General features: G+C 46.6%; 2 protein-coding genes across 3 annotated transcripts in view; one reads left to right on the plus strand and one right to left on the minus strand.

Moving 5' to 3' along the window:
* LOC144115597 (zinc finger CCHC domain-containing protein 24-like) overlaps positions 1-20,704 on the plus strand; it is a 204,781-nt gene that overhangs the window by 4,684 nt on the left and 179,393 nt on the right. Inside the window, exon 3 of the mRNA XM_077650016.1 lies at positions 3,146-3,310. Within this exon, the coding sequence (XP_077506142.1) occupies positions 3,146-3,310 (165 nt within the window). The remainder of the gene's footprint in view (positions 1-3,145; positions 3,311-20,704) is intronic.
* Positions 13,627-20,704, minus strand: part of LOC144115596 (sodium-coupled monocarboxylate transporter 2-like) — a 35,598-nt gene continuing 28,520 nt past the window's right edge. Inside the window, exons 15-16 of one of the 2 annotated variants that reach the window (XM_077650014.1) lie at positions 15,899-16,026; positions 13,627-14,142 (exon numbers count right to left, since the gene is read on the minus strand). In XM_077650014.1, the coding sequence (XP_077506140.1) occupies positions 14,050-14,142; positions 15,899-16,026 (221 nt within the window). In that variant the 3' untranslated portion in view covers positions 13,627-14,049. The remainder of the gene's footprint in view (positions 14,143-15,898; positions 16,027-20,704) is intronic. The other variant, XM_077650015.1, reaches the window with a different exon arrangement.

The raw sequence follows: 20,704 nt of genomic DNA on the forward strand, positions 1-20,704 counted from the left end.
TGAGCACCCAATGGACAGTTCTAGAAATGTGTACGTACTGTCTGATACACGTCATCTTTTCAAGTGCATCAGAAACAGGCTACTAGACAAGAAGGTTCTCAAAAGAGACGGGAAGCTGATAAGGTGGTCCTGCTATGATGCCTTGTTCGTTGCAGACAGCAAGAACAAAACAGAGCTCAAGGTATGTCCCAAAATAACATACAGCCACATAAACCCTTCCAAGATGCTCAGGATGAGGGTAAAGCTTGCTAGGCAGATATTCAGCAACTCTGTGGCTAAAGGAATTCTTTTTTATGCAAAGAGAGGCGCGCCTCGTCTAACCAATGTGGAGCCGACGGTCGAATTCACGCTTTTTTTAAATGACTTGTTTGACGCTTTAAACCGGCGCTTTCCGGCAGAAGGTTTAAAACTGGAGTGCAAGGATTTTGGTGTCCTGGAATCTGCATCCGAGTGGCTGGACTCGTGGGAGCAACAGGTCGTGAGCGGTGAAATCCACAAGGACCTCTTTCTGACGCAGTCAACTGCCGAAGGCCCACGCGTAACATTGCAATCTGTGCGGGAGCTGTCAATTCACCTGCTGAAGAACTGCGGCTTCAAGTATGTATTGCCGGCAAAGATGAACCAAGACCCGCTGGAGCGCTTCTTTGGCATAATCAGGCAAGCTGGTGGGCAGAATGAGCACCCGACGTTTCCCACCTTCCTACAGCTGTACCGCATGCTCAGCTTATATTCTTTGGTAAAACCGCCGAAGTTTGGGAATTGTACGGTGCTTGATAAAAGGCAAGCAGCTGTTGTGACTTTGGCTGACATCAGAGAAATATATAAGGGCTCAGCTGCGCAACATGCGGGAAAGTTGCATGAACTGAAGCAAAGACTTGACGGGCTCATCGATGATGGAAACTGGGAGTGCGACGATGTCTTCGATTTCGACGACCCTGACACAGATGCAACTGTAGTTGACTGCATTGTCTACTACGTTACAGGGTTTGTGTCAAGAAAACTTCGCAATGTTACAACCTGCTCCGTTTGCAAGGGTGCTCTTGAAGGACAGAAAGGTCTCGCAAATGTGCCCGAAGCCGATCTCGTGAACTGCAAAACCAGGGGCTGGCTCACGCATCCAAATATGCACCTCTTTGACTTGTTCAAATACACTGAGGAAAGGTTCGCTAAGTACGCAGATGACAGGGATGCATACGACAAAACTACTGATGCCGTGCTAGAGAATTTCCACTTCACGTTTCCTTGTGGTACGCACAAAGAAGAAATGCTTGCCAAGTTGCTACATTACTACATATGCCTACGCATGCGTCAGTACTGCAGGCAACTGAAGAACAAGCATGAAAAGAAGAGCCAAGACTTGCGCAAAATGTCTAAGCTTGTGTAAGCAGGACCGCTTCAACGAACTGAACATGCCTTTTCTTGCTTATTCGCGTTTCATTCGCTTCTTTTATAGAGCATGTTATTTGTATTGACGTTTTGTATTACATGCTTTCTTGCCTGAAAATTCTAAAATTCAGTAAATAAATGACGTGAAAAAAAAGTGTTTTGATGCGATGCTATGCTACATATGCGGGGAATAGCAAAGAAATAATGCCGGTGGCTTTTTAGCTAGCGACGCCAAATAAGGTTGATTAAAATACTACATGCGTAATGAAAAAAAAAACGCTGTTAGCTTGTATCATTACGCGATTGCGACAGCAAGAACGGCCGCAACAGTAGCTGTTCCATAATCATATAACATCCTGTCAATACGAACGAATTGCTCAGGCCTCGGCTTTTGTTGTTAAGGAAAGGTAATGATTTATATCCAGCCTCCCGCAAACCTGAACCAAACCGTTCCTCGGCCAGATTTCTTTCTTACTGCGCGCGGTTTATAATCAGGGCGTCGGACTCTGTCGGCACCCCACAACTAAGTATGAACAGGGTTAAACGAGCAGACCTCATATTAAGCACAAACAGCTCGAAGTTCTTTGAAAGCACTGTGTTAAAACGGAAAATGTCGATGCCCTCAGCAAAGTGCTTCTTGCACCATGAGCGGGGCGCAGTTTTCGCATTGACGGGGCGTGCGGGAGGCCGGGCCAAAGGGGCGCAGTTGCTCGCGCCATCTGTAGGCGCTCTCTAGAAGCAGAGCCTTTCCGCCGTGCGCCCCGCGCCGCCGCCCTCTCACCTAAGCTACTTCTTACACCGTGGCCCAGACCGAGTTCGAACCGGAGTGGCACTCACTCTTAGTGCGGTGCTATTCATTGCCTTTTTTCTAGTTCTTTTTTGCTTAGGTGTGTCGATTATGATGTATTAGTTATTTGCTCTGCACTGCTTGCTTAGGTGTGCCGTGTTGTGCATCGTGTTGATTTGCCTTTATTTTCCTAATGTTTGCAAATAGTTGATGTACATAAAATATACCATCGCTGTAATAAATGCCGCGTTGAAAAAAAAAAGCGGAGACGGCGCAGTGCTCGAATGAAGTGACCAGCTATGGTGATCAATTCGCGTCGGCCTGGGTAAGAAATCCACTTCGGAAGAAATTTCATTTTTCTTTCTTTCCCGATGATGTATGCGGTCCCGAAGATATCATGAGGTCACGTGGGTTTTCGGACCGTCTGGCATAGACAACTACGGCAACACCGAATTTTTCAGACTCATAAGTCATGTAATGCTTTCGTATGAAAAAGATACTCTGTGTGAGAGACATTCTTCCTCCGGTGCTGCGTGTCCTTTGGAGAACACTACCCGCTGAAAGTAGCGCGTGCAATGCTGCTTTCACAGTCATTTCTCAGCGTTGCAACGTGATGAAAGTTTTAGGGACATTCACAGTGTAGCACAGGCGTACTCCAGGTGCTCGACCAATCATACGTCATTATTCCGCATTTTTGTTCTATTTTTTTTTCAGATTATTCGCTTGCCGACGCGCTGTCCTTTGCTCTCGATTCGATCAGGATACATGACATTGGTGGCATTTCGTTTTCACCGACGCAAAGCTGGCAACCATCCAGATTACATAAACTCCAAAGGGCGACGAGGGGCTCAAAGAAGCGCAGGGAAAGGCGGAAAATTTGTTCACACTCTTGTTCGCTGAACAAAATGTTTCGTGCTGAACAGCGCAAGCTGTTCGAGGCGGCCAAGAGAGATTTGCCTCGCACTGACGCAGGCCCGTCCGAAGGGAGAGGGTCTGACTCCGTACCAGGGCAAGAAACGCTGCTTCGGCGAGTACAAGTGCCCCAAGTGCAAGAGAAAGTGGATGAGCGGCAACAGCTGGGCCAACATGGGGCAGAAGTGCATCAAGTGCCACCTCAACGTTTACCCACACAAGCAGGTCAGTCCAGACATGCTCACCCTACCTCCAAGCGCTCCCGTGTTACCACACGTCTCAAAAGCAGCCTCGAATTCATGCGACGTTGACGACGGCTGTTTTGACTGTTTTGATGCGAAATGTGCTGGAAGATGGCGAACAGTATGCGCCAGACTGGTGTCTGCTGAAGGATGCAGCGCATAGGATGAAAAAAAAGAGCATGCAGACCTTAATTATGTCTTTTTAATTCAACCTTTGAACTCAACCTTCAGCTCAAATTACCTATGCAGTAGAGATATTTTGTGCTTAACAAAGCAGTAGTTCAAGATATAACTTATACTCTAGTATTCAGCGCATTGTCCTCTTTGTACCGTATGTCTTCGTAAAATATTTGACAGTGCTCAGTGTACTTGCTCCAATTTAATTTTTCGAACGGCACAGGTGCCTGACAATCACATAGCTATGTTCTCAAAGTGCAACGCTAAGCGTCAATGCTACCGCTGTCGTAAGAATGCATTAGCGTGCCTTTACCGCGTTATACAATTCTTGCTGGTACTTAGTATTATGTGCTCATGCGCATCGTGGTAGAAGACAGTGACTTCTAGTGGCTGTACTGGTACTGATAAGGCACTAGCGTTACAGAGGTGTACTAGCATGATGAGCATCTGCGCTTATAGTACGAAAAAAAAACGCATAACATTGACGCGGTTTGACGCAGACAGAGCAGCGGTGAGAAATACTCAATTTTGCTATCCGAATTTGCACTTCTGAAGCACTTTGCTAGTTAAGGCGTCCTTTCATTTCCTTGTTACGACAAAAATACTGCTGATAATTAACGTGTTACATGCTTGCGCCTTACTTCAGATCGTTGCACATTCTTTCTGTTGTATCATGCGGCTATTTGGCAAACGAATCAGTGGCTGGCCGCAAATGGAGTGGATGAGCAGCTGATACGAGCTGTCAGCAACAGCAGCAGCAGCAGCTTCACACAAACGCACTATAATCAACGAGAGCACTCTATCTAATTAGGAGCTTGATTAAAGTGCTTCAATTCGTGCTGAAGATTAAAGTAACATTGAAATGAGTGTACCATTGAAGAATTAGGTCACTCGTCATAAATCCTGCCAAACGAACAACACTAGCTGCTTGTGATTCGCTTGACTAACACTGCGCACATTCTACACCCTCCCACGCGTCGAGTGGTGCTGTTCACTTTTGACACATTGTGCGAAATCACGTGCACGCACTCAACGAACTGCATTCTTCTACGCGCAAAGTACGTGAGTCGCACGTGTAGCTTATTTTGGCGACCGTGCTGTGACGCAGTTTTCGCCTTACTTTTGGGAAAAGTTGGCAGCAACCAGGTAGACCGGGGCAGTTTGATGCTTGAAAAACTGCCGTTAAATCCTTACCGAACAAAACGAGTGCGCAGCAACGCTTCGTTTGATTTAAGACATTGGAAACAAGCTGTGAAGATAGCATAGCGTCTGACAACGGTGAGAAAAAGAGAGCTGTTCAATGTCTTATGTCAAATGTAATAATGGCGTGGTGAGGTGCACCCAATGACAGAACTAAAGAGCCCGAGGTGCTGGCATCTGGGCCCGTGCTGCGTGGCCCGCTACATATTGCGAGCGCTCTAAATCACATGAAGGTGCGAGGAACTCTCCTCTTCATCCCTCTTAAAGTTGATACTTCCCCGGATGCTACGAGAGCCACACTACACGGCTTAGAAGCAAACTCCACTGGACTCTTTACTTTTGACAAAGACTGTACGCGCTCGATCGCTCTGATGTTGGTAGAAAGCAGTGGAAACAGCTTGGTTAACTGTTTACTGAGGAGTTCTCACCCTTCTGGTCGTAGAACTAATTTATAACTACGATGTAATGTCGTGCCTTAATTTGGAATTTGGAACAGGGCGCACGAGAGTTAGCGCAGATTTCAAGAAATGTTTTTTTTTTTGCGTCAGCTTTTGTAATTATTTCCAGGGTTATTGAACGTAAGTGCCGAATTTCGCCGATTGTGTGCAATCTTGCTGAACCTATCTGCGCTGTGGTCAAGGTTGCCGTAAATAGTGCAAGCGCTGCAGCTAATAGTAAAGAGCCGTGTGTGCATGCATGACCATCAGGATGATGGAAGCGAGGACATGCGGTGAATAGGATACATGACTCAGGGCTTTGAGCCAGAAATAAGCAAAATAGGACTAACTGCACCACTTAATGCTCGTGAGGAAATCTTAGTGCATCGGAAAACTAAACTAATATTATGTCCCTTTGCAGTTAGTCTCCTTTAAAGGAATGGTTTTTCTTTTAGGAACTAGTGGATGTGGCAGCGCAGTTAGTTCCCGAGGGACTATAGCCTCCGTAGCACGTTTACCTCCCTCCCTCTGGCTTTGCACACACGTGAATAGCAACCTGTTAAAGGGTACCCCAAAGTGGCGTACAAGTAGCTTCGGCAGCCATGCGTTTGCAACCAGGCTGCCGATTTTATTTCATTGGCAGCGATCATCGCCGCCAGCACTAGAACAAGGTGGACACAGCTGACAGAATCTCTGGCGATGCGCTGTGCATAAAACAAGAGTGAGTGCTGCAGTCACACTTGTTCTGTCGAGTAGACGATCGTCACGAACCTAATGGTATTGCGCGTATCGCTGATTTCTGGACCAGTGCTGTAGCGTATAGACGAGACAATCTCATTTATTGCTGCGTGAGAAGCGTTTGCTGGCCCACGGTTGCTCGAGATCTGCTGCGTACAGGAATGGCGCCACGTTTTCTCCATCTGACCGCTAACTATATATATTCGGCATTGTGTTTGCGTTGAACGAATTTACAGTCACGGACAAAATTTCAACGAATGCGCATTCACGCAAAAGAATTTATTCCTGCGTTGCGTCGCCAGCAAGTCAGTTGGTATTTGTTCCAGCGGACGGAGCACGCATATCCCATTATGCTTCTACGCTTTTCATTGACCTCCTTTTCCTGACCTCGCAGAAATAAATTCGTTTCAGCGAATATCCACTCCGTAAACTTTTGTCCATGACTGTACGTTGTACGACACTCGTAGCTCGGAGATGGAGGGTGATAGAGAAATACCTACCTTGGTTTGGCAAACGAGGTCGGTTCATTCATCCATTACTCAGAAGGCTCGCCGTCATGCGCATGCGTGTGACTGCTGTGGAGTCGTCCAGATTGCTCCGACACCGCATGCAAGAGAACCTATGGACGCCGCGAGGACAGGGTCCGCGTGTAAACCTAGTGTTTTGAGTTGGCGGCAGAGTACTTGAGGAAAAAAGCGAGGGCACAAGGTTCCGCAAGGTTCGAGAATTTCCGCAAGGTTCTCTTCGTTATGTTTACGAGCCCAGCCTTACAACGCCGCTAAGGTTATCACATCACGAAACTATGCAGCATGGTCTTGCAAGCGGTGGCGTAAACGTTAACGGGATATTTAGAGGGACAGCAATTTTTATTCGCAGTAAAACGCGATTGACTGGCTTTATGCTGCTCCTTTGCTGCTCCTTGTCCCGCACCAAAAGACTCGCTTAGATATTAGGAGTTGAAAATGGAATATTTTTTTCCGCCACTGGAGATTCAAACTCGGGATGTCGGTGATGTCCTCAGGACTTCTGCGGACTCCGTGATTGTTGACTGGAATGGGATGACGTGTGACTTATAGCCTCAGAGATTCTCGTGGTTTTTAAATGTATTGACGTCACCGTCGTTTGCTTGTCAAAACGGTCGCTGCTTGCTTACCCTTATACGTTCTCTTTTTGCTTTTGGGTCATTCCACGCCAAATGACTCCGGCTTTGCGCTCGACCATCTCCGATTTCTTGAAAAAAATATACTGGCACATTGTGTTACTGTGGTAAACACTCTCCCAAGTGGTTTTTGTCGAAAAACTTTTGCGTGCCGCGGTCGCTAACAAAAAAAGTCTAACAAAAAAAAGTTGTAAAAATTGAAAATTTCGACAATGACTGTGAAACTTTCTTCATGGGAAGAAAGGACATTGTGATTTTATGTGCAAGAACTTGAAATGTATTTTTCATTTTTCTCCAAATATGAGACACCTAGATATGTACAAAACCACGGTGGCTTTATTTTTTTAATTGTTTTTATGTTCTCACAGAAGTCACTACAACTGTTTTCGCAGATTCTGCAGAACTCAAAGAATGCGACAAAATTTTTTTGGAGTGCAAAGAATGTAAACCACATAAGAAAAACTTCTAATTCTTGGGAAAAAAATGCTTTTTGCAGCATATTCAGACTTAAATAGCACAGTGAGGTGGTCTAAGTAAAGCTATGAAAGGGTGGGGGGAGGAATGGAGGGGATGGGTTCGACTCCCACTACAGGCTGGCTACCCACTGGTTCCTTCAAATAGGTATAAGGTTACCCTTTGGCCTGGAGCGCGGCTTTCCAGGGTGGATGCCTTGGGAATTGAGCCTTGGAACAATTTATCTCAGTTGGTGCTAACGAGTAATGATTCCATTGAGCTTTTGAATTACTGACACCATTGATTTCTTGGGAAATAACGGTTACCAAAGTTGATTTTTGGATTATTGTTGCTTTACATCGCTCAAACTGTATTCATTGTTCAGTGTTTTATATATTCCTCGGCTTCTTTGTTTACAACGTTTTGGGCATTCCTTCATTACCAGAGCTTTTTTGCCCTGTTTTGTTCTCGCAGCTAGTGGACTGCATTGATATTCTGAGCACTGATAATTAACCTATATTTTACTTGCGCTACTCTAATTTTGCTGTATTAATATTTGTATGCCCCTCCTGCTTGGGGTACACCAAGGCCTGTATCATTGTACAAACAAACAAACAAACAAACAAACAAACAAACAAACAAACAAACAAACAAACAAACAAACAAACAAACAAACAAATATTCTTACTCTGAGCTATATACTATATAACATGGGTAGCACGTTGCACAGTACCGCTCGCCTGCACTTATTTAAGGAAGTTTAATCGGAACGCGTGAAGGCTAGTCAGCTCAGCCTCTTACGTCTCCGTCTTCTTACAAGCCCCCACTTCCTCCGACGTTTACATCAGCGTAGCCCTCTGGATGCGACAAGAAATTATTCAAGAAGAGTATAATGAGCTCAGTGGACAGTTTGAACGAGCGATACTTTTGAAACAAACACGGGCCTTTCGTAACATCAACCTTCATGACTCTCAGCTTGGCACGCTAACTTACGTTGTACTCGGCGACCGAAGAGTTTCAAGTGCCGAAACATTATAGAGCAGACCAACTGGCCTTTCAACACCCAGACGTCCGCAGCATCCATTTGGAGTACTGTTGTGCTGTTAGTGTCTCCATAGCAGCGGGAAAGCCGCCGCGGTGGCTCAGTGGTTATGGCGCTCGGTTGCCGACCCGAAAGACGCGGGTTCGATCCCGGCCGCGGCGGTCGCATTTCGATGGAGGCGAAATGTTAGAGGCCCGTGCACTGTGCGATGTCAGTGCACGTTAAAGAACCCCAGGTGGTCGAGATTTCCGCAGTCTGAGCCCTAGTTGCTTTGGGACGGTAAACTTAGCTGCGGTAGCTGCCTGCACTGCCACGAAGAGATAGCACGTAGTAACGCCGAAGTAGGGCGCAGGTGCTCAGATTACAAAAATATTTTCTCTCTTAAAACAAAAATTGTTCCGATTAATTCCTGAAATAAATTTGCCTGAAAGGTACTGCAGAAACTGCCACTTTTAATGCTTTTACTTAGGACACCTCACTATGCAAATGACAGCTAAATATGCCGAAAAAGCATTTTTCTTTCTAAATTTAGAATTTTCTTTCTTCCCTACATTTCTTGCATCCCGAAGTATATTTATCGCCTTTTTTAGCTTTTCACAAAGCGAGAAAATAGTTGTAATGACGACTGTAGAACATACATATTAATAAAAAAATTGAAAAACACCATAGTTTTGTACATTTCTCGGTGTTTCATATTAGCAAAAAATGAAAGATGGGTATTTAAAATCGTTATACATAAAAGCACTATGTCCCTACTTCAGGTGGACATATCGTAGTCAGTGAAAAATTTTCATATTTTACAAATTTTTTTCTTCGACAAGGTTTCGCTATCATTTCCAAACTTAAGATGGCGGTCACGGAGCCAAAAATAATTTTCGCCGGAAGCTAGGTACGAGCGTTTTTAATCACAGTAACACCGTGATTTTTACTGAAATCGAAAATGGTGGAGCGCAACGTCTAGGTCATTTGGTGTGCAGTGAACCCCTTAAATCTCTCTTATAAAATCTTCCTTTTCATTTAAGTCGCCCATTTTTCATTATAACACTGTAATCAATCGATACACTCCGACTGAAATTTGTCGTCGATGTTCCTTTAAAATGCCACTGTGCCCACCTGAACAAATCTTATGTGTTTGCTGCTGCATGGGTCCTATGTGTGCTACTCAGGTCAACACAGCATTAGGAGATGTAAGCACTTCCCGCGCATGTTGAAAACTGTTCAAGATTTTATTTTTGCGAACAATGCGATCATTGCCGACCGCTGTTGTCGTGAAGCTCGTTAAGTTTCGTATATTTTGCTTCTGCAGCCCCCGCTCAGAATCGCAGAAAATATTTGCTTTGAAAGGCATGATTTCAAGGAAGAAAAAAATAGTATTCTGAAAAACTTAACACTCGCCAAGAAAAGGAAGAACAATAGGGTGAAAAACAAATTTGAGGACGTCCGTCAGCAGTTTTTGCAGTTCGCTCTCAATTTTATTTGTTGGGTCTCGTTTGAATTTCGCATATGTGGTCTCGTCTTTCAGAAGTTCAGCCATTTTCGTGATGTAATCCTTGCGGTCTAACACAACCGACGCATTACCTTTATCAGCCGGCAAGATCACAATGTCCTGTCTTTTTTAGGCTCCTGATGGTCTTTGTTTCTGCCGGTAATAAAACAGACTTGCTTGCTCCTGGGAGTTTGGAACGAGCTCCAATAGCGCGCGTGCGAGATTCCTGTTTGGCGGCAGTGCTCAACTTTGCGGACTGCTTGCTCGACGGCACATTCCATCGCGCCCACATTTGGTGCTCGTCCGGTGTTAAAGTTCAGTCCGCGGCTGAGGACACTCAGCTCACCTAGGGTCAACTATTGTGATGAAAGGTTGATGACACCATTAGAACCAGGAGGACGACCGTTCCTTTGAAGTAACACTGAGAATTTGGCGTCCTGACTTTCTTGCCGTTTCTGCCGCGTAAAACACGCCACACTGTTCGAATGCAGGAGCAAGTCGGCGTAGTCGGAGTGGAAATGATGCTCGAAGTAGCGCTGGGCGAAGGACACGTCGTTTTCCAGGCGTTTGATGGTAGCCTTTCCTTCCAGAATGCGTGCTTGGAGGAGGCGTTTTTCGGCTTGCGCGACCACTTGCCTACCGGCATTAGGCTATGAGCTTTACATCGTAGGTTGAAGTGGAGGTGGCACTAGAATGAAGCCGGACGGGTTTTCAGACTGACAAATTGACGGGTCCTTGTTATGGCGGCCGGTCCGTACGTACTTGTCGCGAAATAGACGAAAACTCGTCTGGCGAGGAAATATCATTTTAAAAAACAAAACACTCGCCAAGAAAAGGAAGAACAAATAGTATAGCAGTGAGGTTTGATTTGTAGATTGCCAGCGAAATTGGTGGAAATAACAAATTGCGTTTCCTCATTTTTATTACAGCTGTTGTTTTGTTACCCCGTCCCATTTTCCGAGGCAACGTTTTCTCTACGAGCGCCTTTCATTGGAGGCGATAAAAGGTAGCGTGACTAGTCGATGCTTGCAGCGTGTGACCGCTTGTCTCAGATGCTATTGTGGTTCCAGTCGCTGCCGAAGGGCTTATCATAAACTGCTAATTTAGCAACCGACATCCAATATGTGTTAAATATCGCTGAAAGTTGCAAATACGGGCGAGGCCAAGGTATTACGCGGGACAGAAAAAAGTAAGAAGCCACGCAAGAGAAACACGCCCTGTGCTGATGACGCCAGCACGCACAGCGGTTTAACCATCTGTACTGGACTCCAACTTTTAAAGGTATGGCTGATAGCAGATAGGAATGCTATTACTCTGATACCTGATTTAATATCTGCTGCGGGTCATTGGACACAAGATATTAAACTTATTTTTGGAATATTGCGGAGTGCTCGGATTGAAGCATTCTGGCATGGGTCGGCCGGGTATTGCACTGCCTCCGGAATCGGCCCGGAACATATTAGTGCGCGCCTTTTCTTTCTACCTTTGCTGTCCTATCCTTTAACTCTCCTACTTTCAGCACGCGGCAGCGAGCGTGGCTCGGCTTGAGCCAGTAGGCAGGCCCGCGCACTTTCCTTTTCTTTTTTCCTATCAGCAACAGCAGGAGCAGCAGCAGCAGCTCTCTGGGCAATCGCCAGAAACAGGAGACTGGAGCTCGCATCAGGAGCCGTCTAGCAGAAATTTTCGTTCTAGAACGTGCTTCCAAGCACGTTCTGGATATGCCTCCTACTTGCTGCTCACGAATTCCAAGCGTGTGCCTCACTTCGTCGTCTGTGCTTCAAGCACGTTTCGTACGACTGCCATAAATGTACTACAACCTCCTATTTAGACCCTGAAGAATTTTGGGGAATTATTTACGGTTGACTGCCACCGTACACCTGGCGCTGAAAGCAACGCCGTGCAAGATCGAGTCCCCTCCGTCCACAGGCGCGGTGGCCTCCATAATTTTAACAAAGGCTGTACATTGTGTGAAGGGTGACAAAAAATTCGGAGGTGGCTCAGTGGTTAGGGCGCTCGGCTACTGATCCGGAGTTCACGGGTTCGAACCCGACCACGGCGGCTGCGTTTTTATGGAGGCGAAACGCTAAGGCGCCCGTGGGCTGTGCGATGTCAGAGCACGTTAAAGATCCCCAGGTGTTCGAAATTATTCCGGAGCCCTCCACTACGGCACCTCTTTCTTCCTTTCTTCTTTCACTCCCTCCCTTATCCCTTCCCTTACTGCGCGTTTCAGGTGTCCGCCGATATGTGAGACTGATACTGCGCCATTTACTTTCCCAAAAAACCAATTTTCCATTGTGGCCGCAGGGCAGTGCGCGCACTCGTGAGCGAACTTTGGTGAGCCTCTGTGCATTCCTCGAACACACGGGCTTGACGTCCCGTCTGTTCTCCGTCAGGTAGTTACACGCAGTGACCAAACGCTCCGCGAGTTCTACCTTGAACGATTAATAACTGGACGCCCCACTCCAGTTGTAACCTACACAGTGCTGTGCGCGTGTGTGATTTAATTCCTCTAAAATGAACTAATCACGCGCACAACCTGGACACATTTCTTATTGTGTAAATAGTTTGTACATATTACTTCTCCCCCTGTCCTCTATTCCTGTCCCCTCACCTCTTTCATTTCATTTCTCCATTCTGCCTGCTGTTCTTTATTTCCGCTGCCCCAGCTCAGGTGCTTCAGTATCGATGGCAGATGCCGGGGCTAGCAAAAAATCTTTTCCTTCCTTTTTACTATTATTTTTAATAAAACCACTACCACCACCACCATTTTTTACTTCAGTCTGGTTACTTAGAGGGATGCGAAAATGAGTGTTTTTGAGGAAAGGAAAAGGTGCAGTAGCTCTCACATGTCGACACCTCGGTGGAAACCTCAACCGCACCTTAAATCATGCGACTGCAGGTTCATATCTCATCTGTCCGAACCCCTGTCGCAGCCTAGCATCCAACTTCGCTAAAAGATGTACGCAATATGAAAAGAGAAATGTTATGACACCACCCGGAACGCTGTACGACGAACGGTTGCTCAAAATTTTGATGCGAATGTAGTCGGCAATGCGGCCACCACATTGAGGTCAGCCAGGATGCCATCGCTGGGATTTCACTTGACAACAGCAGCACAGCACAGCACTTTGTTCCCGTATTATACGCACTTCGTATGACGTTACATTGCGTCGTTGTCACGTGACTAGGTATCATGCCACATCGTATTGTTGTCACGTGACCTGGTATGACGTCCCATTACACAGGTGTCACGTGACTTAGTATGACGTTACACTCATGTCATCAATTACTGACTAGCCTTGGCGTTACCTAATTGCGTGATTTAGCATTAATTGGATATGTCAATTAGCTATAATTAATGATTTGGCGTCGTCATCTTCATCACGTGACTCGTCGGGTCGTGACGTCACATGGTGCCGTTTCTTGCGGACATGACCTTGAGTGAGATTGAGCCATCTAATGCTTTCGCATTTATAAAAACTGGAAGGAAAAACGTGCAGTGATCAAATTTACGAGTTGAGACATCTGCGATACAAGCAGATCAGGGCTTCAGTGCAGACATCTGCGGCTTCCATTCAGTCCAGCAAACTCAGTTATGCGGTTCTGACAAAGGAGCGACGGTATTTATTATTTACAGGATCAGTCTATCACTTTGCCGTATAACTCTAGATAGACAGACTAAGTTATGGGGCTATATTCCGCCTCTTTTCGGCTTTACCCTCTTTGACCGCATTCTAGCACATGTGTTAACCACGCATGAAGACGCCTTATTGTACGCGAGCTTATCAAAATAATTGTTAGAACAAGACGAGTTAAAACCAGGCGCGTTATGTCGAAAAAAAAAGTCTTAGCCGTAGCAAGCGATATGGCTGTAGAGTTATGCACGCAGTGTGCAAGGAAAGCAAGCCGCACAGAAAAAGGGGTGATGCTTGAGCTCTGGCCGAGAAGAGGGCATTTTGAGCTTGACGTATATTGTGATGCGTTGAAATGTTTTAACAGATACAGCCAGTTTAATTACACAAAATCCGCTTTACACTTGCGTTTCCTTGGTTAATCTCTCGAGTTCCTCCCTGTCAATAATAAAAGTCGGCTCATCCACCGCTGGGACATGTGGTGTCCTTGACTGCAAAGAAAACGAAAACAGGTCACAAGTGTAGCACTCTTCAAAACTGCATTTCGGCCAGTGGGCTAACATCGCATAATCATGCGATGTTAGAACCTTGCTGCTCACAGTGGTTCCGCGGTTTTTCTCTTTCTTTCCGCTCCTTTCGTCACACAGACAGTCGTGCACTTTCTTTCACTGCATTCCTTCCTTCTCAGTGCGCTGATTAGGCACAGGGATACTAATTTGTCATTATATAGTTCCTCTTCTGCGACCTGAACAAACCCGTCAGCGTTGGCAGCGTGATGAGAGCCTGAACTTGAGCGTTCTTACTGTGAAAAAAAGCATATAGCTGACACTGTGTCGCGTACAAAGCCAATGAAATAAGTGAATTTTACGTTGAACAACCGTGAAGTTCTTCGTCTTGTTCGTTGCCCTGCTTGCCCAGCATGCACCGAAGGCCACGCTGGCTGTTGTTGGCCAGCGTATCTTGGCAATGAACGCGTGCAATGTTAAGAATATCCGCAATGCGGACATTGTATAAAGAATCGCGAAAACGCCCCTCGAAACTTCTTCTCGGAACTTTTTGTCTTTAAGGGTGCCGTTAAGTGCACCACTATACGGCTGAGAAACGAACCCCGTTGCTTGGTTACATTTTTGCACAGACGGTACGTGCCAGATCTAGAAAGAGCCTATTTAATTTTTTGTTGCTTCAAAATAACCGCTGAGACGCGGCTTGCACGCTTTGTGGGGCCTTTTTAGCTGTAATGTCCGTGCATTTACAGGGAGGACGACTGAATATGTCTATCGCGGTCATAGCCGTCCCCAACATAATTAAACATGTGGCAAGCAGAGTGGCCTTTCTGTGCTCCGCTATTACCTGCGCCTTGCGCCGAGAGCACGCACCTGCCCGTCAGCTAATGCTCTTAACTGGGCTAGTTGGTTCCCGAATCCAGACGCGATAACTAGTGCAAAACAATACAGAAGTGAGGGAAGCGACCGTACTAGCTTGTGTCCTGTCGTTTCTATCATGTCTGCGTCTTTTTGCACTAGTTACTATGCCTGTCCTTGAAAATTTCTTTACCACATCACTCTGGTCTTCGCCACCGTCGACTGTTTTCCATCTCCGGTATCTCTTATGACAGACCACTGGCCATCACTTCTAGGCATCTCATACATTGGAAAACTTCACTCCTTAATTTGCAGTAGAGAGTATCAAAAAGGCAGAAAATAATTGTAGTTAACATCCAGCTGAGTGCAACCATGTTGCTGCAAAGAAAAACTATGCAACTCTCTCTAATTTATATAGCTATCAGAGAACTTCTTGGGCTGAAATCCAAGACCACGGCCACTCCAGGCCAGTCGGCTAGCAGATGGAAGGGTGAGACCAATTTATAAACAAATCAGGCTTGGAACAATGTTAGCTTGATGATTTTACATTGCAACGTGGGAAATCCACTTAAAATAATTTGGGTATCAACAACTGACACTTGTTCTTTGTCCCTCCGCCCAGAGTCCGAGAGGCGAACCAACATTCGAATTTCTTTTCGCCCAGATGTATCGGTGGTCAAGGACCCACGATTAGCATCGAAACTAGAGAGAATAAATATTTTTATCTGCGCTCTGATCAGCTGCGGAGCACGGTACTTGACTCCTGAGTCGGGCTTTTGCGCGCCGCATTATGCCATGGATATTTCCTGCGTAAATAGTTACCAGGCGTAGTCGTAACGGAAACTCGCGGCACTGTTTCTTGTAGTTCAAGCAGGTCGGTACGCACCGTGGACTCCGTTTCCCTCGGGGTTTGCTCCTCTTTATGGCTACCGTCGCGACGAGTTGTTTTCCTCCAAGCTGATCGCAGTTTGTCGTCGACCAGGTGTTCATGCATTGAGGCGCTTTTTCGCCCACCTGAAAGGGCAAATATAAGTGTATATTAACTGATGGCACTCGTGAATATAAATGGGCCTTATAGGCGACGATGTTCCGAATACACCTAACACTAAGGGGTAGCGGCATTTAGTTTTTGATGCCAGTGCACCAACTCTTGAGTCACGGTACTCTCCGTCTCACACACTATTTTTTTTTGTTACAGTAAGATTCTTGCAGCGTCTTCTCTTTTTGCTCAGCATGAAATGTGTTCAAAGCAATAACGCGAAACAACATGTGGTCAGAATGATTCTGTAACTACTTTTCTTTGTCTTGATTTCTGATTGATTAAATTTTGCACGCCGAAGCAACACTGTAGGCTACGAGACACGTCATGGCGGACACCATCGTATTAATTTCGACCACCTGCGGTCTTCTAAAGCGCACTGAAATATCAATGCACGGCATGTACGCATACCGCCTCCATAAAAATTCTGCAACTCCGGCAAGGACCAAACCCGCGACCTTGGGCTAAACAGCCACAGCCACTGAACCAATGTAATGGGTTTCCGTCTTAACTTTTCTATACTTTCGCAGAACTTGAGTGCGACGAAGAAAACATAACCCGCGCTCTGAAGGGGAAGTCAGAAGCCATATATGTTTACTTGCACTTTGTTTGCTGTCTTTTAATGTAAATATTCACTTATAATCCGCGTGTCTGGGCCTGTTCACACCCCTGTGGGGTGCGTGTTTAGGAACTGCTTTTTATTTCGTGGTCATGCACATTGCACCGGACGGAGTTTGCTAGTTTGCTTGAAAAGCAACTGCAAGATGCTCTCCACCTGCAGCCAGGTATGGTGCGATTATCCAGGCTCGGCGATGTATCCTGCACACATGAGGGCATGTTGTGTATATTTGTTGCCTGAACTGCATATTAGTGTCAGTGCCAGGACTTCGCGAAGTCCAGTACATGGCTTAACATTGTACGTCACGTCAATTAAACAATTAGCGAAATCGCAATAATCAATATACACACGCGTTCACGAGCACAGGCGCTGTCAAAGCATAACAGAGTATACTGAGGGGCCAGTTGGTCAGACATATTATAAACGAAAACGTAGTACTAAGATTGTAGGGCGTGGTAAAACCCAATTGGCTAGAGAAATCTTGGAAGCCCAGGAAATTTCAAAATGTAGTGAAGGTACGTGCATTAGTACCCCATCTGTGTATCTGATGGAGAAGGAATTGAAGTTTTTAAAACGCACTTGAGTTTTCTTAGCACCTTTTATTATCTATCGCTCTTTCTCTTTTCTCCTTTTTTATCTTTTTCCACACGTTTTAAGATTATCAGTGTTTTTACCTTGTTTTATGTTATGCGCATGCGTGTTGTTGCTCTGCAATGGGGTGTGGTTTACTGTCGCATTTCATTCATTTCATTTGTAAGTGTAGCAATCGTCCTGTCTTCACCCTTCTACGTCCCGTCCATATGCTACGTTTTCGTTTATAATAACCTGTCAAAGCAAAGAGAAAGTACCGCCTGGTCTCGAACTAATGCCGGAACGCGCTCGAGCAGTTGGTTTCCCCGAGTGGCGACGGCCAGACGGCTGACTTCGTTTCTGTCTTTGTTCCGCAATACCTTTCGGTGCAGGAACTTAGACACAAGAGAGAGAAGCTCTTGTTTGTCACGGTATATGCTGGCACTGACTGGAAAGCATGCCATTCTAGTGCTGCTAGCGTCTTCTTGGTTGGCTTTGTCGTCGGCCACTTAGCCGTCGAAGTGCCTTTTAACTGGGGTCGTGTCCTCGGTGAAGTTGATAGGAATCTCACAGCTCGCGAGCGGCGTGTTTTATGGCACTTGCACATCATTAATTAGGCTGGAATGAGATTCTGAAATGCAAGAAAAACTGTGAACGTTTGGCATGGAAGAAGAGCCGGCCGACGAGGAAGCGCTTCGGCTCACCGACCCAGAGCTGGTGGCCCATAAGACCGTGTCCGAAAGACATGGCCTCAATGCCGAGGAGGACTGTGAGCACCGCGATTAAACTTCAAGGTCTTGCATATTCTGCGCCGCCGCCTCGTTAGCGCTGCATTCTTTGACGAGGAGATCCAGCTCTTCCAGATGATCCACAGTGAATTATTCTTTCATATTCTTGTCAGGACCGCTGGTCAATTTACGGTGGGCACCTTTTAATGATGAAGACGTAAAACTGACGTTCGCGACCAAACTGTAGTTGCAGAAGTGAGAGCTGGACGCAAGCCCGTCAAACCTTCTGTCGGGGTTTTCTGCTGGAATATCGCCGATGTTAGCGCCTCTTTATAGTCTCGAAACGTCCCGGCGAGCGACGCGATTTACTTTAGTCGGTAACTTCTGTGGCGCTAGGACAATCTCATTACCGTCTCCGGAAGTGCGGTTGTCTTGCTTACCTAAGGCTATCTTGCAGCCTTGAGCGCTATCCAGCTATAGGCTTGGAGGCTAGTTCGGAAGTGTGCTACCTGTATGCACCTCTTATTAAAGCCTGTTATACTTAGTGGCACAGGCAGGGGCCTATTGGTTTATATTCTTTTTTCTGGCTGCCCCACCATACTTTTTGTATGCACCTCTTATAACTGTTGTTAAAAACATGGCCGTCGTCTGGGCAAAGCCGTTGACTTGGTGAAATTTGCGTTGTTCACTTGCAGTTGCTTCTCAAGACAAAGTTCTTGCCGGAGATGAGGGTCTTCAAAGGACGTTGGCATCTGGGGTCTCGGTAGCGCAGCAAACCAAGACCTTTGAGTAATTTCAGGGGTAACAGCTGAAGGCGAAGTAAACTCGGCGGCCGCAATAACAGCAAATGTGCTGGGTGGTCGTCGAAGGTCAAGCTCTCTGCCGCTCTCGTCCACGCTCAATATAAAGGTCGACGAACTTCCGGCATAAGGCGTTGGAAGCGCCTACGACAATCTCGAAAAAAGCAGCTGCAGAAAAGAAGCAGAAACTGGTCGTAGCATGCCGGCGGCTTCGAGCATGAACAAACAACATTTCAAAGCTTTGCTGCAATATAATCGAATAACTTGGGGTTGGGCCTAGAAAACACTCATGTAAAAGCACATCACTCTCTAAGCACAGGCGCTGTCCAATCGTGGTAACCGTGGCAGCTCACCAGAGTTAAGTCATGGTAATGAGTCAGTCGTGAGCTGGCGAATCGCGAACCGATTATATGTAAGAGAAGCTTTGTGCATGTCGCTCTTGGAGGTGCACAGGCCTTCGCAAGTGCTCTTTGTTACAAATCGCTTGCAAAGAGTTGACTAAATATGGTCTGTGGTTGGGCTTGACCGCGCGGGCGCCGGCCAGACACTAGCCGTCCTTACCTGCGAACAGCTTTTGTAGCGATAGCTACATTACGGCAGCATTTCGAGCCTTCAGCGTGGCGGCGCTGCCACCCTGTGGCTGCGCCGCCACGCTGTCACGTTGTTGGTCACGTGGTGCGGAGCAGCTACCGGCAGCGCGGCGCCGTGGCTGGTCACGTGATGCGGAGTAGCTGCTGCTGCCGGCGGCGCGGCGCGCCGGCGAAACCGAGCTGCAACAACTGTGCGCATGCGCCGTGTCAACTGGGACGAAGATGAAGAAGGAACGCCAAGAGAAACGGAGTGGCGAAAGGGGTGGACTGACTTTGCAATTCAACTCGTCAAGTTCCACTCGGCCAGCTGTAGCTATAACGTCACTCCAGGTTTAACCAGAGCTAAACCACCGCCAATTTTTTGAATCTGAGCAATAAAGTAGCTGTCCTACGTTGAGGTCAGTTGGTCATTTCGGACCCCAGCTAAGCCTCAGTCAACCCAATTCTAGTAAAATACCGGAGTCGACAGCACAGCCTCAACCCTCTACTTTTACCCCTGCTGTTCGCTTTCTCTCCCTTTGATTTCGACCAAGCTGCTTGAAACTGGCTCGCAAAACGATGCCTACTGTTTTCAAGAATGAGGACTGGAATACCCGTAAATTTTGGTGTAGGCGAACTCCAGTAAATACATGCCATGGAACTTGTAGTACCTCAGTGTCGAATGGCGCACGGAAAGTATTACTCAGCAAATATTGTATTTTTTTATGAAATTACTTTCGTTTTGTCTCCCTACACACGCACACAACGACAAGAACGGAAAAAGCTTTCGCCGCAGGAATATAAAAGGTTGAACCATCCGTGCTTCCACGCCGCGAGGAACTTAATGTAGCCTGACGAGCGCCATTGCGGGGGGGGGGGGGGGGGGGTGGTTCCTGCCGCGGCGCCAGCAAGGGCGAGTTTATAATTGGCAGCACGAACTGCGTTCGCCAGCCTCGTGGCATCGCTGCACTGTAGCGTCCACGGCTTCTGCTTAATCACCGTCTGTCGCGATGCAGCAACGCGAGCTGCGTGGAGCAGTCTTTTCAGTCGCCGCGCATGGGGCCAGAGAAGCCAAGAATCTCCAGCGGAGACAAAGGAAGCCGTGCTTGGTAAAAGGACGCCTTATTCCCGAGTCTGGGCAACGGTCCGTGAGACAGATTGAGACTAATTAATTAAAAGTAATTTACCCAGTAATGGCATGCTACTTAAGTCTGTTCTGACATGCCCTATATCCGTCTAATAAGAAAATAGAGAGCTAGAGAGAGAAAGACGAACGGAAAAGCAGGGAGGTTAACTATAGCTACGCCCGGTATGCTACCCTACACGTGGGAAATTACTCAGGCTAAACAGTACGTGATATTTTGCGG

The sequence above is a fragment of the Amblyomma americanum genome, chromosome 1, assembly GCF_052857255.1.
Source record: "Amblyomma americanum isolate KBUSLIRL-KWMA chromosome 1, ASM5285725v1, whole genome shotgun sequence".
Taxonomy (NCBI): domain Eukaryota; kingdom Metazoa; phylum Arthropoda; class Arachnida; order Ixodida; family Ixodidae; genus Amblyomma; species Amblyomma americanum.